Source organism: Bufo gargarizans, chromosome 5 (genome assembly GCF_014858855.1).
Source record: "Bufo gargarizans isolate SCDJY-AF-19 chromosome 5, ASM1485885v1, whole genome shotgun sequence".
NCBI lineage: Eukaryota > Metazoa > Chordata > Amphibia > Anura > Bufonidae > Bufo > Bufo gargarizans.
The window spans coordinates 396,149,290-396,177,139 of record NC_058084.1 but is presented as its reverse complement, the minus strand read 5'-3'; the positions used below and the strand labels follow the sequence as shown (position 1 = coordinate 396,177,139).

At 48.3% G+C, this 27,850-nt stretch overlaps 1 protein-coding gene across 4 annotated transcripts in view; it reads right to left on the bottom strand.

Annotated features, from left to right (window-relative positions):
• Positions 1–27,850, bottom strand: part of LOC122939270 (ATP-dependent translocase ABCB1-like) — a 403,390-nt gene that overhangs the window by 76,566 nt on the left and 298,974 nt on the right. For all 4 annotated transcript variants that reach the window (XM_044295338.1, XM_044295337.1, XM_044295339.1 and 1 more), the window contains one exon: positions 17,346–17,549. In XM_044295338.1, the coding sequence (XP_044151273.1) occupies positions 17,346–17,549 (204 nt within the window). The remainder of the gene's footprint in view (positions 1–17,345; positions 17,550–27,850) is intronic.

Genomic DNA, 27,850 nt, shown 5'->3' with positions numbered 1-27,850 from the left:
TTTGGCTAAATCCTACATCAGGGTCAAGCTGTCACACCAAGTGCATTTGACCATCAATAATCTGGTTATTTTTTGGCCATATACTACATCAGGGGCAAGCTGAGCCTGTCACCAAGTGCATTTAACCCTCAATAGTGCGGTTGTTTTTTGGCTAAATCCTACATCAGGGTCAAGCTGTCACACCAAGTGCATTTAACCATCAATAGTCTGGTTATTTTTGGGCCATATACTACATCAGGGGCAAGCTGAGCCTGTCACCAAGTGCATTTAACCCTCAATAGTGTGGTTGGTCAAGCTGTCACACCAAGTGCATTTAACCATCAATAGTGTGGTTATTTTTAGGCCATATCCCAGTCTAATTCTGTCCGTAAACGTATACCTGTCACCCAGCGCCTAAATAATAGGCCTCAAATTTGTAGTCTGCTAAATCTGTGGTTATTGCTGTGGCTGGGCGAGTTATTTAGTGTCAGTCAAAGCACAGTTTTTGTTCTGGGTTGAAATACAATTCCCAATTTAGCAATTCTCTAAATTAGTGGTTTCTGCTGTATCAGGCCTACTTTAAATCCATCCCTAAAAGGGTATATCAGAATCAAAGTGCTGATAGGGTCATTCTCAATAACTTCACACACACGCTACTGTGCATATCCCAGTCTAATTCTGTCCGTAAACGTATACCTGTCACCCAGCGCCTAAATAATAGGCCTCAAATTTGTAATCAGCTAAATCTGTGGTTATTGCTGTGGCTGGGCGAGTTATTTAGTGTCCGTCAAAGCACAGTTTTTGTTCTGGGTTGAAATACAATTCCCAATTTAGCAATTCTCTAAATTAGTGGTTTCTGCTGTATCAGGCCTACTTTAAATTTATCCCTAAAAGGGAATATTAGATTCAAGGTGCTGATAGGGTCATTCTCAATAACTTTACACACACGCTACTGTGCATATCCCAGTCTAATTCTGTCTGTAAACGTATACCTGTCACCCAGCGCCTAAATAATAGGCCTCAAATTTATAGTCAGCTAAATCTGTGGTTACTGCTGTGCCTGTATTAGTGTAATACGGTACCTACATAGATAGCCAGATAGTGTTAGGTGTCTTTAAAAAAAGGCCTGAATTTGAATTCAATACATTGGGCCAAATAATATTTTTGTTGTTATGGTAAACGATAACAATGAGGAAAACATCTGGTAAAGGACGCGGACGCGGACATGGTCGTGGTGGTGTTAGTGGACCCACGTTCACATTATCTCCCATCCAGTCTTCTGCAGAAAGCGAACAGATGGCGCCTGAAAACCAAGCCCATCAGTCTGTCACATCCCCCCTATGCATACCAGGGAAACAGTCTGAGCCGCAAGTTATGCAGCAGTCTCTTATGCTGTTTGAAGACTCCGCTGGCAGGGTTTCCCAAGGGCATCCACCTAGCCCTTCCCCAGCGGTGGAAGACATAGAATGCACTGACGCACAACCACTTATGTTTCCTGATGATGAGGACATGGGAATACCACCTCAGCATGTCTCTGATGATGACGAAACACAGGTGCCAACTGCTGCGTCTTTCTGCAGTGTGCAGACTGAACAGGAGGTCAGGGATCAAGACTGGGTGGAAGACGATGCAGGGGACGATGAGGTCCTAGACCCCACATGGAATGAAGGTCGTGCCACTGACTTTCACAGTTTGGAGGAAGAGGCAGTGGTGAGACCGAGCCAACAGCGTAGCAAAAGAGGGAGCAGTGGGCAAAAGCAGAACACCCGCCGCCAAGAGACTCCGCCTGCTACTGACCGCCGCCATCTGGGACCGAGCACCCCAAAGGCAGCTTCAAGGAGTTCCCTGGCATGGCACTTCTTCAAACAATGTGCTGACGACAAGACCCGAGTGGTTTGCACGCTGTGCCATCAGAGCCTGAAGCGAGGCATTAACGTTCTGAACCTTAGCACAACCTGCATGACCAGGCACCTGCATGCAAAGCATGAACTGCAGCGGAGTAAACACCTTAAAACCAAGGAAGTGACTCAGGCTCTCCCTGCTACCTCTTCTGCTGCTGCCACCTCGGCCTCTTCCTCTTCCTCTGGAGGAACGTTGGCACCTGCCGCCCAGCAAACAGGGGATGTACCACCAACACCACAACCTCCGTCACCAAGCATCTCAACCATGTCACACGGCAGCGTTCAGCTCTCCATCTCACAAACATTTGAGAGAAAGCGTAAATTCCCACCTAGCCATCCTCGATCCCTGGCCCTGAATGCCAGCATTTCTAAACTACTGGCCTATGAAATGCTGTCATTTAGGCTGGTGGACACAGACAGCTTCAAACAGCTCATGTCGCTTGCTGTCCCACAGTATGTTGTTCCCATCCGGCACTACTTCTCCAAGAGAGCCGTGCCTTCCCTGCACAACCAGATATCCGATAAAATCAAGTGTGCACTGCGCAACGCCATCTGTGGCAAGGTCCACCTAACCACACATACGTGGACCAGTAAGCACGGCCAGGGACGCTATATCTCCCTAACTGCACACTGGGTAAATGTAGTGGCAGCTGGGCCCCAGGCGGAGAGCTGTATGGCGCACGTCCTTCCGCCGCCAAGGATCGCAGGGCAACATTCTTTGCCTCCTGTTACCACCTCCTCCTACTCGGCTTCCTCCTCCTCTTCTTCCACCTGCTCTTCCAGTCAGCCACACACCTTCACCACCAACTTCAGCACAGCCCGGTGTAAACGTCAGCAGGCCATTCTGAAACTCATATGTTTAGGGGACAGGCCCCACACCGCACTGGAGTTGTGGTGGGGTATAGAACAACAGACCGACGAGTGGTTGCTGCCGGTGAGCCTCAAGCCCGGCCTGGTGGTGTGCGATAATGGGCGAAATCTCGTTGCAGCTCTGGGACTAGCCGGTTTGACGCACATCCCTTGCTTGGCGCATGTGCTGATTTTGGTGGTGCAGAAGTTCATTCACAACTACCCCGACATGTCAGAGCTGCTGCATAAAGTGCGGGCCGTCTGTTCGCGCTTCCGGTGTTCACATCCTGCTGCTGCTCGTCTGTCTGCGCTACAGCGTAACTTCGGCCTTCCCGCTCACCGCCTCATATGCGACGTGCCCACCAGGTGGAACTCCACCTTGCACATGCTGGACAGACTGTGCGAGCAGCAGCAGGCCATAGTGGAGTTTCAGCTGCAGCACGCACGGGTCAGTCGCACTGCGGAACAGCACCACTTCACCACCATTGACTGGGCCTCCATGCGAGACTTGTGTGCCCTTGTTGCGCTGTTTCGAGTACTCCACCAACATGGCCAGTGGCGATGACGCCGTTATCAGCGTTACAATACCACTTCAATGTCTCCTTGAGAAAACACTTAGGGCGATGATGGAAGAGGAGGTGGCCCAGGAGGAGGAGGAGGAAGATTGGTCATTTTTTGCACTTTCAGGCCAGTCTCTTCGAAGTGACTCAGAGGGAGGTTTTTTGCAACAGCAGAGGCCAGGTACAAATGTGGCCAGCCAGGGCCCACTACTGGAAGACGAGGAGGACGAGGATGAGGAGGAGGTGGAGGAGGATGAGGATGAAGCATGGTCACAGCGGGGTGGCACCCAACGCAGCTCGGGCCCATCACTGGTGCGTGGCTGGGGGGAAAGGCAGGACGATGACGATACGCCTCCCACAGAGGACAGCTTGTCCTTACCCCTGGGCAGCCTGGCACACATGAGCGACTACATGCTGCAGTGCCTGCGCAACAACAGCAGAGTTGCCCACATTTTAACGTGTGCGGACTACTGGGTTGCCACCCTGCTGGATCCACGGTACAAAGACAATGTCACAGAAGAACAAGTGGAAGCCCAAGGCCAAGGCAGAGGAGGAGCAAGAGGTCGCCAAGGCAGCTGTGTCACGGCCAGCTCCTCTGAGGGCAGGGTTAGCATGGCAGAGATGTGGAAAAGTTTTGTCAACACGCCACAGCTAACTGCACCACCACCTGATACGCAACGTGTTAGCAGGAGGCAAAATTTCACTAACATGGTGGAACAGTACGTGTGCACACCCCTCCACGTACTGACTGATGGTTCGGCCCTATTCAACTTATGGGTCTCTAAATTGTCCACGTGGCCAGAGCTAGCCTTTTATGCCTTGGAGGTGCTGGCCTGCCAGGCGGCCAGCGTTTTGTCTGAACGTGTATTCAGCACGGCAGGGGGCGTCATTACAGACAAATGCATCCGTCTGTCTACAGCCAATGTGGATAAAAAAATGAACCAGGCATGGATCCCACAGGACCTGTCCATCCCTTGTGCAGATTAGACATTAACTACCTCCCCTTAACCATATATTATTGTACTCCAGGGCACTTCCTCATTCAATCCTATTTTTATTTTCATTTTACCATTATATTGCGAGGCTACCCAAAGTTGAATGAACCTCTCCTCTGTCTGAGTGCCGGGGCCTAAGTATATGCCAATGGACTGTTCCAATGTTGGGTGACGTGAAGCCAGATTCTCTGCTATGACATGCAGACTGATTCTCTGCTGACATGAAGCCAGATTCTCTGACACGGGACCTCTCTCCTCTGCCTGGGTGCCTGGGCCTAAATATATGCCAATGGACTGTTCCAATGTTGGGTGACGTGAAGCATGATTCTCTGCTATGACATGCAGACTGATTCTCTGCTGACATGAAGCCAGATTCTGTGTTATGGGACCTCTCTCCTCTGCCTGGGTGGCAGGGCCTAAATTTATGACAATGGACTGTTACAGTGGTGGGTGACGTGAAGCATGATTCTCTGCTATGATATGAAGACTGATTCTCTGCTGACATGAAGCCAGATTCTGTGTTATGAGACCTCTCTCCTCTGCCTGGGTGCCAGGGCCTAAATTTATGACAATGTACTGTTACAGTGGTGGGTGACGTGAAGCATGATTCTCTGCTATGATATGAAGACTGATTCTCTGCTGACATGAAGCCAGATTCTGTGTTACGGGACCTTTCTCCTCTGCCTGGGTGCCTGGGCCTAAATATATGCCAATGGACTGTTCCAATGTTGGGTGACGTGAAGCCTGATTCTTTGCTATGACATGCAGACTGATTCTCTGCTGACATGAAGCCAGATTCTCTGTTACGGGACCTCTCTCCTCTGCCTGGGTGCCTGGGCCTAAATATATGACAATGGACTGTTACAGTGGTGGGTGACGTGAGGCCTGATTCTCTGCTATGACATGCAGACTGATTCTCTGCTGACATGAAGCCAGATTCTCTGTTACGGGACCTCTCTCCTCTGCCTGGGTGCCTGGGCCTAAATATATGCCAATGGACTGTTCCAATGTTGGGTGACGTGAAGCCTGTTTCTCTGCTATGACATGCAGACTGATTCTCTGCTGACATGAAGCCAGATTCTCTGTTACGGGACCTCTCTCCTCTGCCTGGGTGCCTGGGCCTAAATATATGCCAATGGACTGTTCCAATGTTGGGTGACGTGAAGCATGATTCTCTGCTATGACATGCAGACTGATTCTCTGCTGACATGAAGCCAGATTCTGTGTTATGGGACCTCTCTCCTCTGCCTGGGTGGCAGGGCCTAAATTTATGACAATGGACTGTTACAGTGGTGGGTGACGTGAAGCATGATTCTCTGCTATGATATGAAGACTGATTCTCTGCTGACATGAAGCCAGATTCTGTGTTATGGGACCTCTCTCCTCTGCCTGGGTGCCAGGGCCTAAATTAATGACTATGTACTGTTACAGTGGTGGGTGACGTGAAGCATGATTCTCTGCTATGATATGAAGACTGATTCTCTGCTGACATGAAGCCAGATTCTGTGTTATGGGACCTCTCTCCTCTGCCTGGGTGCCAGGGCCTAAATTTATGACAATGGACAGTTACAGTGGTGGGTGACGTGAAGCCTGATTCTCTGCTATGATATGAAGACTGATTCTCTGCTGACATGAAGCCAGATTATGTGTTATGGGACCTCTCTCCTCTGCCTGGGTGCCAGGGCCTAAATTTATGACAATGGACTGTTACAGTGGTGGGTGACGTGAAGCCTGATTCTCTGCTATGACATGAAGACTGATTCTCTGGTGACATGAAGCCAGATTCTCTGTTACGGGACCTCTCTCCTCTGCCTGGGTGCCGGGGCCTAAATATCTGAGAATGGACTGTTCCAGTGGTGGGTGACGTGAAGCCAGATTCTCTGCTATGGGACCTCTCTCCAATTGATATTGGTTAATTTTTTTTTATTTTATTCTTATTTTAATTCATTTCCCTATCCACATTTGTTTGCAGGGGATTTACCTACATGTTGCTGCCTTTTGCAGCCCTCTAGCCCTTTCCTGGGCTCTTTTACAGCCTTTTTAGTGCCGAAAAGTTCGGGTCCCCATTGACTTCAATGGGGTTCGGGTTCGGGACAAAGTTCGGATCGTGTTCGGATCCCGAACCCGAACATTTCCGGGACGTTCGGCCGAACTTCTCGAACCCGAACATCCATGTGTTCGCTCAACTCTAAGTCTGAGGCCTTCAAAAAATTTGTCGCTATTGGGACACCACAGTGGAAGGTACCCGGACAATTTTTTTTTTCTAATAAGGCAATCCCAAACCTCTACTCAGTGATTGAAAAGAAAGTCATGGCATCTCTGGCATACAGTGTTGGGGCAAGGGTCCATCTGACCACTGATACCTGGTCTGCAAAGTACGCCTCAGGGCAGGTATATCACCTACACTGCGCATTGGGTCAACCTGCTGACGGCTGCCAAGCATGGAATGCGTGGCTCTGCAGCGGAGTTGGTGACACCGCCACGATTTGCAGGCAGGCCAACTGCCACCTCCTCTACTCCTCCTACTCCATCCTCTTCCATAACCTCCTCGGCTGAGTCCTCTTCTGCTGCGGCGTTTGGCTGCACATCAACTGAATCCCCCCAGCTCCCCAGGGGCTATTCCACATCCCGGATACGACAGTGTCACGCTGTCTTGCGGTTGACTTGCCTGAAAGCAGAGAGCCAAACCGGACCAGCACTCCTGTCCGCCCTGAACGCACAGGAGGATCAGTGGCTGACCCTGCACCAACTGGAGATCGGCAAAGTGGTGTGTGACAATGGAAGCAATTTGTTGGCGGCATTGAATTTGGGCAAGTTGTCACATGTGCCGTGCATGGCACATGTGTTGAATCTCATCATACAACGCTTTGTGTCTAAGTACCCAGGCTTACGGGACGTCCTCAAGCAGGCCAGGAAGGTGTGTGGCCATTTCAGGCGTTCCTACAGACTTTTTCAGACATTCAGCGCCGAAACAACATGCCAGTGAGGCGCTTGATTTGCGACAGCCCGACACGTTGGAATTCAACACTCCTAATGTTCGACTGCCTGCTCCAACAAGAAAAAGCAGTCAATGAGTATTTGTATGACCGGGGTGCTAGGACGGCCTCTACGGAGCTGGGAATTTTTTTGCCACGTTACTGGACGCTCATGCGCAATGCCTGTAGGCTCATGCGTCCTTTTGAGGAGGTGACAAACCTAGTCAGTCGCACCGAAGGCACCATCAGGGACCTCATCCCATTTGTTTTCTTCCTGGAGCGTGCCCTGCGAAAAGTGCTGGATCAGGCTGTAGATGAGCGTGAAGAGGAAGAGTTGTGGTCACCATCACCACCAGAAACAGTCTTGTCATCATCGCTTTCCGGAGCTGCGGCAACGCTGCAAAAGGAGTATGAGAAAGAGGAGTCAGAGGAGGAATGTGGCTTTGAGGAGGAAGACCAACCACAGCAGGCATCCCAGGGTGCTTGTTGTTGTCACCTATCTGGGACCCGTGGTGTTGTACGTGGCTGAGGGGAAGAACAGACCGTCAATGACATCAGTGAGGAGGAGGAACGGGAAATGAGTAGCTCGGCATCCAACCTTGTGCAAATGGGGTCTTTCATGCTGTCATGTCTGTTGAGGGACCCTCGTATAAAAAGGATGAAGGAGAACGACCTGTACTGGGTGGCCACGCTACTAGACCCCCGGTATAAGCAGAAAGTGACGGAAATGTTACCAAATTACCGGAAGTCAGAAAGGATGCAGCAGTTCAAAACCAAACTAAAAAAATATGCTTTACACAGCTTATAAGGGGGATGTCCCAGCACAACGGGAATCTAACAGGGGAAGAGGGGAAAGATATCCTCCTCCTACCACGACCACGGCGGCAAGGACAGATGTGTTATTGATGGAGGACATGCAGAGCTTTTTCAGTCCTACACATCGCCATAGCCCTTCGGGATCCAGCCTTAGAGAACGACTCGACCGACAGGTAGCAGACTACCTCGCCTTAACTGCAGATATCGACACTCTGAGGAGTGCTGAACCCCTTGACTACTGGGTGTGCAGGCTTGACCTGTGGCCTGAACTATCCCAGTTTGCAAACGAAGAAGAAGAAAAGAAACTCAGAGTACCAAAGAAATAATAATTAAATAGATATTTTATTGTATCAAAAGCATGATTAAAAACACACATACAGATGATTCCATAGACAGGGTGGAGGGAACAAGGGATGGGAGAAAAGCGCCACCCTGGATAAACACACAGGTCACACAGTACATAATATAAAATTGGTAAGGTCATGAGAAAGATATGCGGGGTACAGTGACCAGCTCATGGACCAAATGTAGCAAGAAATATATAAAGAGTGGTATAAGGCAAGTAAAGGTCAGTGAGAAAACCGGCTACTGCTGTAGTGCATGGTATGCTGACCAAAAGAGTAATACAAAAGTTGTATAAGACCAGCAGAACAATAAGAGTAGCCAAGTGAGGAATCTCAACATCGGCAGCACATAGCCGTAGCAGGGAGACTATGACCTTAAACCTACCTAAAGTGGACCAAGTGTGGACAAGGAGATCAGGATGGCGCTACCCCAACGCGCGTTTCGGCGACCACCTGACGAAGGCACGCCGAAACGCGCGTTGGGGTAGCGCCATCCTGGTCTCAGGAGAGAACCATTACTAAATTGCCTTGAGAGGATAAAGGCAGCAGAGTGAACTGCTATATTCAGCTTCTACAGACACTGCTGTGAAGTGAGGGCTAAAGACACCACCACCTCATCACCAAAAAACCCCTAGGCCAGTCTCAACTAAATGCTGAATTGCAACCAACCTGCCTCAATATCCTTGCTGGTGCGAGAAGAGAATTGCACTAAAATCTGCTGCTGCTGCTGTTTGTATTTTCAAGTTCCACGTTGCACTTAGTAAAAAGGACTCTCTTACATTCAACTCTGACCTCATGTCACACTAGTGTGTGGGAGGAAAACCCCACACCGAGCATAGGAGGGAAAGGGGATACCGGAATTAGGCCTGGAAACTACCAGTATGTACAGGCCCCAAAGGTAGGCAAGTTCATACACCGGATACCTAGAATACTATCTCACCTTGTAGGACCCTGGAATTAGGGGGTTAGGACTGATTCTACCTGTTTCTCCAAAGGTATGGACGAACAGGAGACTTCCTCAGGCCTAATGACAAACAACAGGGAAAGGCAACAAACACATATATCAAAATAAAATAAAATACAAAAGGGAACGGAAACACTTATCTTTAATGAGGCTTTGGTAGAACCAGTAACATGAAGCTATAAACCGCATAGCATAGTGGGAGAAGCAACAATAAATAGAGAAGGTAAAATGACCACAATAGCAACATCTGGGGAAAGAAGGTGTGGCAAGCACCAGAAACAACACAGACGTCATTTGATTTAACAGGAAAACATGTCAGATCAAACCACGTGTTGCCAGTCTCCCAGATCTCCTGCCACCTGTCGCTGGTACGTCCGTATGTCTCGGTACGTTTGTGACACCTCATTCTTCAATGCTAACAACAGCCTGTGGTAGGACACTGTGACACAACCATATTACATCATTATTAACACTGCCTGATGCATGGTGTCTGACTCAACTCAGCCATTTGCTAGGTTCTTAGAAGTTAGCACTTTCAACTGCCATCAATCCATTAATCATATTCAGTGCATAATACATAGTACACAGTGCTGTTCATAACATCACACTTTCTCACTCCTGTTTTTAATCCATATTCTAGTCCATGTGCTTGCCGCCAGTTAATTTATGTGGTGAGTTTAATAGCTTTGCATGCTCCAATACATAATATGCTCCTATAGATAATGCTATCAGCAGAATTGAGCTATCACAGAGCCCTCTCCTCTACTGTGACACGGAAATGAAATAATAACTTCCCTGTCACAGAAAACCATTGAACACAGTGCTCACAATGGCCTTGGATGCTTGCAGAGCAGATGTGATCTGCATGTTATCTGCATATATATGATCACAGGTAACAGTCGAGCATGGGCTGTTACTATTAAATGACTGTCATCAATGATCTGTATATGGGTATATGGAGAAAACAGGTAACACATAGATGAAATCTTTTCAGTCACTGTCTGGCCTCTCCAATACTTTTCCATCCTGGTGACCATAGCTCCTCTGGCTGTAGATCATACACCATCCTTCCTCTCCTAGTATATAGCTACAGTAGAAGGACTGCATAGATGGGGGGATCCACTATCCCTTAGAGCAGTCTTCCACCTCTTTTTATGTCTTAGTGTGACTTCAGGGGTTTCAGTGCAATGCCTGTTTCTAATACATTTGTTCAAAAATTAATCTTAGGTGTTATTGCCACCACAACAGAGTAGAAAGGTAATCCATAGCAACACCAGCCTGACAATATGTTTTTCGTGTAAGAAAAACTAACTGCCAAGTCCTCCTAATAACTAAGATCAACCAGGGATTGAGGCACCCATGCTACTATTGGCAGTGGCTCTTGCTATAACACAGTCTATAACAATGGCTTCCCTCCCACCGCTGCTCCCTAGGGCCAGTACAGTGAAAGTAGGGTGCACCCTTTCTTCCATTAGATCACTCCCCGTTGGTTATTCGGGCTACTGCCTGACAGTAGTTTGGGGTGCCCTTGGTGTTTGTGCTTGTATGGGGTATAGAGTGCAATGGCCAGCTGTCACGGAAGGTGTACAGAAAACTAGAAGACACAAAATGAAGATCCGACTGACTGGATCCAAAACTAAGGAACCAAAGGGAGAGCCCTGCAACAGACCTGGCTCTCTCCCTAACTGCTCAGCCTATGCAAAAATCTCAATGGTAGATGATCGCATATCCTTGTTCCTCGACTGTATAACACCTGAACACCCTATAATAGTGAGGGGACACGACCACCGGCTCCCTACACTTGATACGGAGGGAGTCAGGGTCACCTGGGATCCAGCAAACAGGAAAACACAAATGAATGAACAAAACTTATCTGTAGAAGACTCAGTAGTAGCATCCAGCATGCACACACTCCAGGAAGTTGTATAAACCGCAAAGTGATGCAGTATGGGAAGGTATTTAAAGAGATGCAATCAGTGCAACTACATGACAGCTGAGAGAGGCTAACGAGATGAGAAAACGAAAGCAAAACAAAAGGAACCTCAAGGAGGAGGTTCTGAAGAACGTCTGTCAGAGATTCTCAGATGTCTGGTGGTGACAGTACCCCTCCTTCTACGAGTGGACTCCGGACACTCAGAGCCCACCTTCTCAGGGTGGGACCTATGGAAAGCCCTGATGAGACGAGTGGCCTTAATGTCCGTCACTGGGACCCACATCCTCTCCTCAGGACCATAACCCTCCCAATGAACGAGGTACTGGAGAGAACCGCGGACAACACGAGAATCCACAATCCTAGAGACCTGAAATTCACGATTACCATCAACCACAATCGCAGGAGGAGGCAAAGACGAGGGTACAATGGGTTGGACATAAGGTTTTAATAAGGACTTATGAAAAACATTATGGATCTTTCAAGTCTGAGGAAGATCAAGACGGTAGGCAACAGGATTGATGACGGACAAGATTTTGTAAGGCCCAATAAACTTAGGACCCAACTTCCAGGAGGGAACCTTCAATTTGATATTCTTAGTAGACAACCACACCAGATCACCAACATTCAGGTTGGGACCAGGCACACGTCTCTTATCTGCCACCCGCTTATATCTCTCACTCATTCTCTTTAGATTATCCTGAATCTTTTGCCAAATAGATGACAAAGACGAGGAGAATCTGTCCTCATCAGGTAAACCAGAAGACCCCTTTCCAGAGAATGTCCCAAACTGCGGATGAAACCCATATGCACCAAAAAATGGTGACTTATCAGAGGACTCCTGACGATGGTTATTTAAAGCAAACTCAGCAAGGGACAAAAAGAACACCAATCCTCCTGATTCTCTGACACAAAACAGCGCAGATATGTCTCCAGATTCTGACTGACGCGCTCTGTCTGGCCATTTGACTGCGGGTGGAAAGCAGAAGAGAATGACAACCGAACCCCCAAGCGAGAACAGAAAGCCTTCGAGAATCTGGAAACAAACTGTGTGCCCCTATCAGAGACTATGTCTGAAGGAATACCGTGCAATTTGACAATGTGATCAATAAATGCCTGGGCCAGCGTCTTAGCAATGGGCAAGCCAGGAAAAGGAATGAAATGCACCATTTTGCTAAAACGCCAGCGTCAACGTCCACCACCACCAGAATCACAGTCTTCCCCGAAGAACGAGGCAGGTCCGTAATGAAGTCCGTGGACAGATGTGTCCAAGGATGGGAAGGAATGGGTAACGAAAGGAGAGGACCTGATGGCCGTGAATGAGGGACTTTGGCACGAGCGCACGCAGGCTACCACAAAACCCTCAACCGACTTACAAAGCGACGGCCACCAGAATCTCTGAGTGATCAGATCCACTGTGGCTCTTGCCCCCGGGTGCCCAGCAAGGACAGTATCGTGGTGCTCCTTAAAAATCTTGTGTCTTAAAGCGAGAGGCACAAACAACCTCCCAGGAGGACAAAGATCAGGAGCCTCTGACTGGGCTACCTGAACCTCTGCCTCCAATTTAGGATAAAGAGCAGAGACCACCACACCTTCAGCCAAAATGGGACCCGGGTCTTCAAAATTCCCACCTTCCAGAAAACAACGTGACAGGGGTTCCGCCTTCACATTCTTAACCCCAGGGCGGAACGTAACAACAAAATTAAACCTTGAAAAGAACAAAGACCATCTGGCCTGTCTCGGGTTCAGACACTTGGCTGACTCCAAGTAGGCCAGATTTTTATGGTCAGTAAACACGGTAATAGGGTGTCTGGCTCCCTCTAGCCAATGGCGCCATTCCTCAAAAGCCAACTTGATGGCCAACAACTCCCTATCTCCCACATCGTAATTTCTCTCTGCGGAGGAAAGTTTCTTCGAGAAAAAGGCACACGGTCGCCATTTGGCAGGAGAGGGACCCTGAGACAAGACCGCACCCACACCCACCTCAGAAGCATCAACCTCAACTATGAAGGGTAGAGAAATATCAGGTTGTACCAAGATGGGAGCGGAAGCAAAACTCTCCTTGAAATTAGAAAAGGCCTTACGCGCCTCTACCGACCAGGAGGAAAAATCTACCCCCTTTCTAGTCATATCAGTGAGTGGTTTAACAACAGAGGAATAATTCTAAATAAACTTCCTGTAATAATTGGCAAAACCGAAAAAACGCATCAGCGCCTTCTGATTCTCAGGAAGCTCCCACTCAAGCACAGCGCGGACCTTCTCGGGGTCCATGCGAAAACCAGAAGCGGAGAGAAGAAACTCCAGAAATTGAATTTCTGGAACCGCAAACACACATTTTTCCAGTTTAGCGTACAATTTATTCTCCCGCAGGATGAGCAAGACCTGACGTAAGTGTTCCTTATGAGTTTTGAAATCAGGAGAAAAAATCAAAATGTCATCTAGATACACTAATACAAATTACCCCATTAAATGATAAAAAATGCTGTTCACAAAATGCTGAAAGACGGCTGGAGCATTCATCAAACCAAAAGGCATAACCAAATTCTCAAAATGGCCCTCAGGGGTATTGAAGGCCGTCTTCCTTCTCTGACCCTGACCAGGTTGTATGCCCCTCTTAGATCCAACTTGGAAAAAACTTTAGCCCCAACAATCTGGTTAAACAGGTCTGGGATCAGAGGAAGCGGATAAAGGTCACAAATTGTGATACTGTTCAGCTCCCCGAAATCCAGACATGGTCTTAAAGAACCAGCGGCAATAGGTGACTTCGAGGGTCGTATGTGTCCCTTTCTCAGACTCTCAGAGATATAAGCACGCATAGCGACCCTTTCAGGTTGAGAGAGATTGTATAAACGGGATTTAGGCAGCTTGGTGCCTGGGGTGAGATTAATAGGGCAATCGTACTCCCTGTGAGGGGGCAAGTCCTGAACACCACTCTCAGAAAACACATCCGAAAATTCAAAGAGAAAAGATGGTACAGTCTTAAGTAGAAACCTCAGAAACAGATGTCGTGAGGCAATTCTCTCTGCAAAAGTGACTCCAACCAATTATTTGCCTCGCTTGCCAATCAATGGTGGGGTTATATTTAGTGAGCCAGCGTAGCCCCAACACTAGAGGAGTAGGCAACCCGCTTAGGACGAAACATGACACATCCTCAACATGAGTATCACTCGCAAACAAACGGATATTGTGAACTATGCCCTGAGAAAGTGGAATGGAATCAATAGCAAAAACAGGTATATCCTTTCCCAAAGTGCATACCTGGAAACCATGAGTTATAGCAAATTGATTATCAATGAGATTGACAGCTGCTCCACTATCTACAAAAATCTCAAAAAAAATGTTCTTGCTCTCTAGCGCCGCCCTGGCAGGTAGGACAAAACGGGAACTACAAGCAAACGGAAAACCTTCAATTTCCGCATCAACCTTGCCAATAGTAACAGATGGAACGTTTTTAGAGGATTTTTTCTTTTTGTTTCTTTATTACTCTAAAAAAACTGCCGGAATCTCCTAGAGGGACAAACGTTTGCCAAATGATTTATACCTCCACAACAGAAACAAACCTTCCTATGAGAGCTGAATCCTCTATTGTCAGAGGCAAGCAAACCCAGCTGCATGGGCCCCTGCTCAGAAGGGATTGAGAGCGACTGAGACCCCTGTGCACTGAATGAGACTGCCACACTGTCCTTGGACTGAGTATGACAGGAAGGAGTGATCTCTCCTCTCTCTCTAAGACGCCTGTCAATACGAACGGGCCGAGACATGGCAGAGTCCAAGGAGGTAGGTCTCTCATGAAAGGCAAATGCATCTTTCAATCCCTCTGAAAGACCATGGCAAAATTGACTTCAGAATGCAGCATCATTCCAACCAGTATCAGCTGCCCATCTCCGAAATTCTGAACAGTATATCTCTGCGGACTGTTTACCCTGGCATAAAAGACGTAGTCTAGACTCAGCCAGAGCAATACGATCCAGATCATCATATAACTGACCCAGGGCTAAAAAAAATTAATCCACTGAACAGTGTGGCCGTGCCCCCACCGGCAGCGAAAAGGCCCAGGACTGAGCGTTATCCCTGAGCAGCACCCACCCTCTGCTCCTCATCACCAGAGGAATGGGGAAGTAGGCGAAAATTGAGTTTGCAAGCCTCTCTAAAACGAACAAAATTCTCACTACCCCCGGAGAACGTATCCGGGAGCGAGATCTTAGGCTCAGAACAAACTCCATGAACGCAAGCTGAACCGGTCACCTGAAACTGAGAAACAGTTTTACGGAGATCTGCTACCTCCAATGAAAGTCAAAAGTGAAACCGGATCTATGCTTGAGACGGTTTTGGCGGTTTATAATGTCACGGAAGGTGTACAGAAAACTAGAAGACACAAAATGAAGAACCGACTGACTGGATCCAAAACTAAGGAACCAAAGGGAGAGCCCTGCAACAGACCTGGCTCTCTCCCTAACTGCTCAGCCTATGCAAAAATCTCAATGGTAGATGATCGCATATCCTCTTTCCTCGACTGTATAACACCTGAACACCCTATAATAGTGAGGGGACACGACCACCGGCTCCCTACACTTTAAACGGAGGGAATCAGGGTCACCTGGGATCCAGCAAACAGGAAAACACAAATGAATGAACAAAACTTATCTGTAGAAGACTCAGTAGTAGCATCCAGCATGCACACACTCCAGGAAGTTGTATAAACTGCAAAGTGATGCAGTATGGAAAGGGATTTAAAGGGATGCAATCAGTGCAACTACATGACAGCTGAGAGAGGCTAACGAGATGAGAAAACGAAGCAAAACAAAAGGAACCTCAAGGAGGAGGTTCTGAAGAACGTCTGTCAGAGCTTCTCAGATGTCTGGTGGTGACACCAGCTTATGGTGTAGGAGTCAGGAAAACAGGTCAAAGGTAGAAGTATCTCTTTACCCAGGTGCAAAACAGGAGTTGTATTATCCAACAACAATGAGGCACAGTTTTGTCTGTACATATTACAAATTGTTTCCACAGATAGTGAGGTAAGAAGGCTAGCAAAACTATAGTTATGGCACTTCTTGTATATTGTCTTGCTAAAGTCTCTCTGGTAGCTGTACTTTGGCAATAATGGGTGTTGTGTCCACTGTGGGAAGCAGGGTTTTTAAGGTCAGAAAGTGTCCAGATGTGAAGGGTGTCTTGACACTGTCCCGCACAGTAGCAGGGTCTGAATGGCTGTAATAGTAGGTTCTCCTATGCTTGATCATGCAGACTCTAAGTTCTCCTCTTTCCCTCATTTGCCTTTCTCTCTTTATGCAGAGCTTAAAGTAAATCACACAGAGATCTGGAAGTCGAAGCCTGATGAGAAGGAGCACATGGAATTTGCTTCCTTCCTTAACTCCAATCTAGACAATCTCAAGTTAGGGGTGGGACTAACCACCTAACAGCATGATCTAGAATTGTAAACCCTGGCCATGCCAGCCAGCCATGTCAGGCTATGCTGGGTATAGATAACATAGAATCCAATTGCATTAACATTAACAAACCATTTGTAGATACTATCTGCTCTAGGGTACGGCATAGACACTTGGCACATGCACTTGCACATACACTACTGCTATGTGAGCCACTAAAATTAACATTACACATTTTTGAAAGCATGTATATTAATTACCTAGAAAATTGAATTTTAGACACCGTGACTGCAGTGTTAGGCTAGGTCTACACGACGACATTTAGTCGCGTGACACATAGGGCACAACTACACTGCAACATGTCGCACTACATTTTGTTGCATCAATGTCGCGCGAGAATTTTTATAATGATAGTCTATGGCGTCGCACTGCAACATGCTAAATGCTGCGACTGCAATGCAGCAGTCGTTAAAAATCAATTTCAAATAGATTTTTGGCGACTGTCGTGTCGCAGTCGCAGCATGTTGCATGTCGCAGTGCGACACCATAGACTATCATTACAAAAATTGTTGCGCGACATTGGTGTGACAAAATGTTGCGCGACAATTGTTTTGGTGTAGATCTAGCCTAAGAATTTAATAAATATACCTTTCCAGCTTCCTCCAGGGCCTTTTGTTTTTTGAATGCCTGATTCTCCATAATCAACGTTTCAATCAGCAGGGCTCCAGCGAGAATTGGAACAAATGCCACAATAAGTAAGGCCAGCTGCCAGCCATATGCAAACGAAATGCCGATTATAGCAAGTAAAGTTGTCACAGTCCTTGTCAGCACTCCCACTCGGTGTCCAGTAAGCTAGAAGAAAGAAAGGGAAACATTTTTTAAGTATAGAAATCTTGTCTTGTGTCAGTGATGAAATGTGCTGAAACTGAAATCTTTCAGTGGTATTAGTAGGGTTGAAACGGGTTCTCTGCTTTTTCTATATTGAGGACCTATTCTCAGTATAGATCATCAATATCTGATCATCAATATCTGAGACTACCAGAATCTCCAACGATCATCTGTTTGAAGGAACGTATGAGCCCTGTGTTTTTTTTCCCCTCTGTGGTGACATTGCAGCGGCGAACAGGTGTAATTACCGTTCCACTATACCATTCACTTCAATAGGATGTCTCTCTACTATTCACTCAGCAGCGCTGCATTTTCTTCAAACAGCTGATTGATGTGCAGTCTCGTTTCTGCCATGAAGCAATTTGAGAATCTTGCGTCAGGCAGTAGCCAACCCGTCTCTTAGCCGGCGGCAGTTTGCCACCGAGCATAGGAGGCCTGAAACCTATGAAGAAGAAGTAGAACCACGCAGGTGGTCACGATGACATCATCGCGACCTCCTGTGCCAGGTCACAGACGGCTCGATAACGTGGGCATGTGACCACATCATTGCTACACCTGTGACCTGGTGTAGTAGGTCATGTTGCCAGCTTATGGGCAGTGCACGTGATTCATGCGTGCGCCGCTTGGTTCATCGACAGGCGACCCTGCGGCGAACTTGTGTCTCCTTTCGGCCTGATACTGATGACATAATGCAGCCGGAACATGCGCAGAGGTAACCTATAGACGCGCTAATCGGCGCGAGAGTATATGTGGGCTACATCGATCTTCCAGGTACTAACTAGTCTCCTCCTCCCTCTTATGATCACATTAATTAAAGTGTATGCACTGATTACAAATTGATGCGATACAGTTGGATTCAATTATGCACATTTGATGGTACTGTAAGTTATTTATAATATGATGTATTTGATTCATCATATGCACATGTCACTTTACCATTTGGGGATGATCATTGATTTTTTATGTATTTTGACATATTTTGTACTTGTACTTTTTTAATTACCAATTATGTCTTTGCACTGATTACCTTGATTGATACACCTTTATATGTGTACTGTTCATTTTGTACCAATGCTTGAGAAAGGCTCATGTATGAGCCGAAACGTCGCTCTTTGCCAATTCATGGGTGAATAAAACACATTGACTTATTGAAGAGTCTTCTGGAGTGCAGTCCGATTTTTGTTATATATACAGGGAGTGCAGAATTATTAGGCAAGTTGTATTTTTGAGGATTAATTTTATTATTGAACAACAACCATGTTCTCAATGAACCCAAAAAACTCATTAATATCAAAGCTGAATATTTTTGGAAGTAGTTTTTAGTTTGTTTTTAGTTTTAGCTATTTTAGGGGATATCTGTGTGTGCAGGTGACTATTACTGTGCATAATTATTAGGCAACTTAACAAAAAACGAATATATACCCATTTCAATTATTTATTTTTACCAGTGAAACCAATATAACATCTCAACATTCACAAATATACATTTCTGACATTCAAAAACAAAACAAAAACAAATCAGTGACCAATATAGCCACCTTTCTTTGCAAGGACACTCAAAAGCCTGCCATCCATGGATTGTGAAGAAGAGTACGCTAGACCTTAGGTAGAGCGTGTGGACCACAGATGGCGCACGAAACAACCGGTCAAAGACAATATTTTGGTTTCAGCAGTATTCCATTTATTTGTAAGAATACGAATAAATGGAATACTGCTGAAACCAAAATATTGTCTTTGACCAGTTGTTTTGTGCGCCCTCTGTGGTCCACACGCTCTACCTAAGGTCTAGCGTACTCTTCTTCATACCGTTACCCAAGTGGCAGGGTGGCTCCTGCCCAAGGCGATCGGACGAATCTAGGCTGCCCCAACCGTCATTTATCTACACTCATTCTCCATTGCAGTTGCATCCAATTGATGCAACCACAATAGGTGAGCAAACCATTTATTTCATTAGAAATCTGATTTGCTGAATTTACTTACCCTATGAGCTCCTTCTCTATCCTATTGGCCATTATCTGATCCATGGATTCTGTCAGTGTTTTGATCTGTTCACCATCAACATTGCGTGCAGCAGCAACCACAGCCTCCCAGACACTGTTCAGAGAGGTGTACTGTTTTCCCTCCTTGTAAATCTCACATTTGATGATGGACCACAGGTTCTCAATGGGGTTCAAACCAAGTGAACAAGGAGGCTATGTCATTAGATTTTCTTCTTTTATACCCTTTTTTGCAAGCCACGCTGTGGAGTACTTGGACGCGTGTGATGGAGCATTGTCCTGCATGAAAATCATGTTTTTCTTGAAGGATGCAGACTTCTTCCTGTACCACTGCTTGAAGAAGGTGTCTTCCAGAAACTGGCAGTAGGACTGGGAGTTGAGCTTGACTCCATCCTCAACCCGAAAAGGCCCCACAAGCTCATCTTTGATGATACCAGCCCAAACCAGTACTCCACCTCCACCTTGCTGGCGTCTGAGTCGGACTGGAGCTCTCTGCCCTTTACCAATCCAGCCACGGGCCCATCCATCTGGCCCATCAAGACTCACTCTCATTTCATCAGTCCATAAAACCTTAGAAAAATCAGTCTTGAGATATTTCTTGGCCCAGTCTTGACGTTTCAGCTTGTGTGTCTTGTTTAGTGGTGGTCGTCTTTCAGCCTTTCTTACCTTGGCCATGTATCTGAGTATTGCACACCTTGTGCTTTTGGGCACTCCAGTGATGTTGCAGCTCTGAAATATGGCCAAACTGGTGGCAAGTGGCATCTTGGCAGCTGCACGCTTGACTTTTCTCAGTTCATGGGCAGTTTTTTTGCGCCTTGCTTTTTCCACACGCTTCTTGCGACCCTGTTGACTATTTTGAATGAAACGCTTCAGAAGCTTTGCAATTTTAAGAGTGCTGCATCCCTCTGCAAGATATCTCACTATTTTTGACTTCTGAGCCTGTCAAGTCCTTCTTTTGACCCATTTTGCCAAAGGAAAGGAAGTTGCCTAATAATTATGCACACCTGATATAGGATGTTGATGTCATTAGACCACACCCCTTCTCATTACAGAGATGCACATCACCTAATATGCTTAATTGGTAGTAGGCTTTCGAGCCTATACAGCTTGGAGTAAGACAACATGCATAAAGAGGATGATGTGGTCAAAATACTCATTTGCCTAATAATTCTGCACTCCCTATATATATATATATATATATATATATATGTATATATATATTTGTAGTAGGAGCTGAGCGAGGAACAGATAAGACATGCCTACGTACTGCCCTGACCTATCTGGCTGGATTGTGCCCCGAGCCAAAGACGAGGTAAGGCCTAAATATGTGGGCCACCCAAGGAGGAGTAGATGAGAAAAGGGACGGGAGGGAGGGGCACGAAACGGGCGCCCTCCTGCTTGGACCGTGAGGCATAAATAGGGGAGGGAGCTCCTCCCACAATTACAGGCTGTACACAGCCTTTACTATTTGTAGTAGGAGCTGAGCGAGGAACGGAAGAGGCATGCCTACGTACTGCCCTGACCTATCTGGCTGGAGTGTGCCCGGAGCCAGAGACGAGGTAAGGCCTGAATATGTGGGCAAAAATGATGAGGATTGGCACGGTGTAGGGTGCAACAGTTTTATTGAGCAAAATGAGACCTATAAAGCTAATGAACAAAAGGCTCTGGAGATTTCGACCTGTGGGTTGGGAATGTACCTTGCGTAGCATGACGACCGCCAACGACCCATCTTGCGGATGACGTGCGCCAGCACCTGATGACTGGATGCTGCAGAAGCGGCCCCTATGCGGAAGGAGTGCCCGGATATCGTGCTAGGGTTGTACCCCAACCCTGCTGCAAGCGTGCGGATGTTGGAGATGAAAAGGGCAGAAGAAAGTGGCCTACCGTTTATCGGAGCAACGGGCCGTCTGAGGCGGGAGACTGAAGTGAGGCTAAAAGCTCATTGAGTACCTTGATAGGACACCAACAATTGGACGTGGGGAAGAACTCTACCTCGGTGGGAGGACCTGCCTGATTGGTTTTGGTAGACGGGATGGACAGTGTGAAATGGTCCGAATGCTAGACAAGATGCCGCCTGAGCAGGGTTGAATGGTTGACTCTGCAGTAGGTGATCTCCCCAGGCCTGAGAAACCCATAGAACCCCAGGTACATGGCCGCTTTGGTGGTAATGCTTGCTGAGTGCCCAAAAGGGAGACCGTCTAGGGCTACGGACAATCTGTGGAATAGTTCGCCTGAGACTGGTTGCCTGCACACCTGGACCGCTGTGCTGACCTTCTGAATGCCCCTGAGGGTAGCTTGATGGCCTGATTAGCCAAAATGGAGGGGTCACCGAGCATCCGATGGTGCTGAATGCCTGCCTAATACAGTTTGATGGTGTTGAATGACAGGTGGCGTTGAGAGTGGCAATGAGCTATGAACGCCATGAGAAATGTGACTTCGTCCACCTCCCCCCACGGATGGGTGTCTATGAACTGACTATAGACTTTGAACCCAGCATCATAATTCCTAGCGGTATTGGTGGCTAGAGAATGCTGGACTAAGGTCCGGGCGGACGCTATCAGGGGCCCTAGTCCAACAGGAGGGAGCTGAATGGCGGAGCTGATATACCAACGGGGTCTGCCTCTGGAAGTTCCTGAAAAAAGATGTCGTAATTAAAACGGGATAAGGGGCCAGCCGCCACGTTTTTTGAACCCTGGATATGGAATGCGAAAATATGAAAATAAAATTTTAAAGACAGCCAAACAAGCCTACGCAGAAGGGACATTATTTTTTGAGGCTTGGCCCTCCCTTTCGTGATGACCTCTACCAGTACCTGACTGTCCGTCCTAAAAATCACTGATTTGTTAGCCCAGAGAGGACCCCAAACCTGAGCGGCCGCCACTCTTGGGTATAACTCCAATAACGGGGATGATTTCATGGACCCGGCCTCGGATGTGAGTTCCACCGGCCAACTGCCGACCAACCACTGCGGATGGAAGATGGCCGCGAACCCGCGGGAGGCCGCGGCGTCAGAGAAGACCGTGGGGGACACGGCATCCGGGGATGGCACGAACATCTGGAGATCCGCCATGGCATGCCTGTCCAGTTGGACGGTGGAATCCTGGTCCGGAGCTGACGGGAGGAGACTGAGGAGCTGGGAAGTGAACGACCTGCCCTGGGGCATGATCTTGAAGGCGAAGTTGAGGTAACCTAACGGGGACTGGAGCTCCCGCTTGGACAGGACCCTGGACGAAACCGCGGAGGAGACGGCGGCCTGGATTTTAGCCAGCTTTGCCGCGGGGAGGCTGGCCTCCGTGCGGACCAAATCCAAGATAATGCCAAAGAAGGTAACCCTGGTACCTGGACCCTCCATCTTGGCAGTCGCCATGGGAACCTCAAGGCTGGCGAACAGCTGGAGCAAGCTTGCCAACGCCGAGGGGGTGCCCTGGGGCCTCTCGATGATCAGGAAATCGTCTAGATAATGGATGACCATGTCCAGGCCTCCGTGATGAACTAGGATCCAATGCAAAGTGCAAGCGAATCTGTCAAACAGCCACGGGCTGCTCTTGGATCCGAAGGTGAGCCGGTTGGCAAAATAGTACCCGTCCGCCCAATGCAAGCTGTAATATTTCCATAACTGGGGAAGGATAAGGAGCAATTTGAAGGCGTCCGCTATGTCGGCCTTGTCCAACCAAGCCCCTTCCCCGGCCAGCAGTACATACTGGATGGCCTCATCAATGGACGAGTATGTCATGGAGAACTCCTCTGATGGGATCAAGGAGTTCAGGCTGGGAAGAGGCGACATGTGTGGAGCCGACAAATCATAAATCAAACGCCTTTTATTTGAGGACTGCTTGGTGACCAGGCCAATTGGGTTCACCCTCCAAGTGGCGAAGGGGATGGACTGGAACGGGCCCAGCAGGAACCCCTTCCGGACCTCATCCTGCAATAAGGTGGCCACTGCCGCCGGCTCTTGGGTAGCCGACTACAAGTTCCTTCCCTCCCAGGAAACTTGAGGGAGGGCAATAAAACCTGTGTGGAAACCCCTCTCGAATCCGGCGAGAAGGAACTGGGCTAGCTGGCGATCGGGATGGTCCTGCAATAGAATGCCCAAGAGCTCGATGTTGATTTCGGCCAGTCATAGGTTCTTGTGCTGCCTTTTCGGGCAGCTGGGGCGAGGATGGACCCTGAAACAGAGGGAGCAGATATGCAGCGCTCTACAACTATTGAACCCGCAACCCCCAGCGTTGAAGTTATTGCACACCTGACTCTGACCCAAATACGTGATGGGCCTACCCAGCTTATCGGTCGGACCTTACCTGAGGTTGCACAGTGGAGCGACCGGACACGGAGGAGCCCTGCGACACGATTGAGGATGGTTTGAAGTTCCGGTGGCCTGAGGCCCTGTTTACGTGGAAAAATAAGCTGCGTTGGTACGAGACCCGGAGAGAAGTGTGAATAGGAGGCACTGAAATGAAGCGACGGAGGAATTTTGACAGAACCAGGCCGAACATACACTTTTGGGAAGATGATGGACACCTGGGTGCCTCGGGCATTGTCCTGAACCTGAGTGGACCTAGCCACTACTTACCCACTGTGTGACCCAGGAAAACACAGCAGCCTGAGGGACTCAGGCACGACCTAAACCTGGAAAAACATGCAACCTGCAGAACAACGCAAATCGGCCGGACCAACACCCCTGAGCGATTCAGGGAATACCGGACCCCTTAGTGATTTAAGAAAACACAAGACACTGAGTGATCCAGTGAATATATGACGCCTGAGCGATACAGAGAATATGTGGCCCCTGAGCGATTCAGGGAATACATGACACCTGAGCAATTCAGGGAATACATGACACCTGAGCGATTCAGGGAATACATGACACCTGAGCGATTCAGGGAATACATGACACCTAAGTGAACCAGGAAAAAACACGTAACAACTGAGCGTTACAGGAAATACATTGCACCTGAGCGATTCAGGGAATAAATGACACCAGAGCAATTCAGGAAATACATTGCACCTGAGCGATTCAGGGAATACATACACCTGAGCGATTCAGGAAATACATTGCACCTGAGCGATTCAGGGAATACATGACACCTGAGTGATTCAGGGAATACATTGAACCTGCGTGAATCCGGGGAAAACATTACACCTGAGCGATTCAGGGAATGCATGCCACCTTGTGCATGCCACCTTGCATGACACTAGAGCCGATCAGGGAAACATGCCACCTGTGTGACACCGTGAAATGCAAGACCTCTGAAAACACAAACACATGGAAGTAACAAGAACTTTTTTTTTTTTCAGCAGTCCAGCAGTGCAGGGGCTAAGGGCAGCAACTGCCAGGCAGACAAACCAGCCGCTGAACTGCAGGGATCGGAGAAGCGGTGCCCGCTGCAGGGCCTGCTGACAGAGGTCTATGGCTGGCTGCAGCTGCCAGCCCTGCTGCCCTCAGGCTCCCTGGAACCAGCCTGACCCCCCGCACTAACCCCTGGGGTGACAGGAGCTGCCGGGGTGCGAGTGGCCGGTCTAATGGAATGGCCATCTGTGGAGCCCCCCCCCCGCTGGAACCCAGGAGGTGCTCAGGACCCCGCCGGAGCCCGGATCGGCCCGCATGGAGACCCGTTCATCGCCTGAGGCCAGCCAGCCCTGAATGGTGGAGTCCCGTTCCCCGCCTGAGGGCCGCGGTGCTGGATGCCGCCCCTGTGACTGCTGAACCCGCCTCCTGGTAGCAACGTCTGCGCTGGCGGTGCCCAAGTACCTGGAGGGGGAGGCGACTGATGATGCCGAGCGTGGCCGGCGACCGAAACCCCTGCGCGAGGCCTGGATGCCTACCTCGGCTGCAGGGAGCGTCCGGACAGGAGGTAGACAGGGCAGGTGGAGAAGCGCCTGTAGCTGCAGGTAGGCCGCGTCCGCCTGGAAGTGCCGAAGCACCAACTTACCACTGGCGCCGCGCTCTGGGACCCACGGAAGACTCGAAACCGTAAGTGGCATCACGGATCAGCAGTGGTGAGACCAAGCACGAAACGGGTGCCCTCCTGCTTGGACCGTGAGGCATAAATAGGGGAGGGAGCTCCTCCCACAATTACAAAAAAAATAATTTTACTATATATATATATATATATATATATATATATATACAGGGGCATTATACTAAAGGGGGAGCACATTGTACTATGGGGGAAGAGCATTATATATACAGGGGCATTACTCTAAGAGGGGGAAGCATTATATATACAAGGGCATTATACTAAGCGGGGAGAGCATTATATAAACAGAAGCCTTATACTACAAGGGGAGAGCATTACATAAACAGGGGCATTAGACTTCAGGGGGAAAACATTATATATATGGAAAAACACAAAATGCAATCGCACACTGCAACCAGCACTCTGCCCTGCCTTTATGCTGGATGTTGAACAAGGCATTGGTGCACATTTTGGCCAAAGCGTAATAAGCCACTCACCGCGTCAAGGTTGCCTTCATGAGTGGTCCCTAACACTAGTTCCTACCTTTTATGGGCCATGACAGCCACATAAAGTCCAGGGAGCGCAGGTACAGCATGCATGCCAAGCATTCTGCTTTTAACCCCGTCCGGTGCCATTACAGCTTTCATCGGATCCAGGGATGCAAGTACTCACATGCATGCTGAGCCCACTTTATACTTCTCCTGGAGCCTAATGGCTACTGGTAGGTGCTGTATAAGCAGACTCAGTTTTATACTGACTTTAAAACCAGCCTCCAGGGGGCAGATTAACTGGACAGGTGTGCTTGACTGCTAAACAGGGGCATTAGACTTCAGGGGGAAAACATTATATATATGGAGGCATTTTACTACAGGGGAAGAAAATTCAATATATTACCCCTGCAGGGGGCCATCTTGCCTGATCTGTTCTTAACAGCATTTATAGAGCATTTAGAGAATGTCTTTACAGCAGCCAAGACACAGTGCATCATTTATTTTTATTTTTTATCCCTCTGGGCCACACCACCGATCACCACAGGCGGCACGGCCCTGGTTCTAGTTGCCGGCGGCGGTGGGGGGCAGTAGGAGATATGCGCATTGTGATAGTGCTCATCTCCATATTCATTTGTATCGCCATCCTCAGGACAGCATTACAGATGGCTGTCCTGCGGCGGGGCAGGGGAGGGAGGGGTGTCTCCCTTCCCTGTTCTTCTGATAGGCCCCGCGATGATAATGACGTCATCGCGCCACTTGAGCCGAGCTCTGATAGGCCGCAGGCATTTTTGCCTGCGGCCTATCAGAGGCCGGCTCAGGTGGCGCGATGACGTCATTATCATCGCGCAGCCTGAGCCGGGCAGCACACAGCGGGGGACAGAGCCCGGAAGAGGCCTGCATCGCATTACTGCTGATGAAGGCAAGTATTAGTGTTTTTGTTTTTTTTTGGGGGGGGGGGCTGGCACTATGGGTGCATCTGGCATTTCTTAAAGACCCATGTTTTTAGGTGTGGCACTCTGGGGGCATTTATTTCTTGCCCATTTTGGGGGGACCCTATGGGGGAAATTCTTACTGGCACATTATGGGGGGGGGGGGGGGGGCACCATGGAGGAGAGGAGCGCTATGGGGGAATCTAGGGGCTCTAAAGGGGCTTTTTTCATTGGCACTATATAGGGGGCACTATAAGGAAGAGAGGCACTATGGGGCATCTGGTGGCACTATAGGGGCATTATTAGGGGGGAACTATGGGGAAGTGGGGACCCTAAAGGGGCCTTTTTTTATTGGCACATTATGGCGGGAACTATGGCATCTGATGGCAGTAAGGGGGCATTTTTTACTGGCACATTACTGGAGGCACTATAGGGGAGAGGGCACTATGAGGCATTATGTGGGGGCACTATGAGGAAGTGGAGCACTATTGGGGCATCTGGTGGCACTAAGAACTGGCATTTTTTACTGGCACATTATGGGGGAGAGGAGCACTATAGGGGAATAAGCTGGGGGCACTAAGAAGGGGGATTTTTTTTAATGGCATATTATGGTGGACACTATGGGGAAGGGGGAGAGGAGCACTATGAGGGCATTTACTCGGCAATATATAGGGGTATTTTATACTGGCATAAATTATGGGGACATTAGGTCAACTGCGGGCACTAAGCAGGGGTATGTCATGTACTGTCATATTTTAAGGAGAATTATTACTACTAGGGGGTATTACTAGGGTGACTTTACTTACTCCTGGGGGCTATGAGGAACATGATTACTAGTATGGGCACTATAGGGGCATTATTACTACTAAGTGTGCTCTGGCAGATAATTAT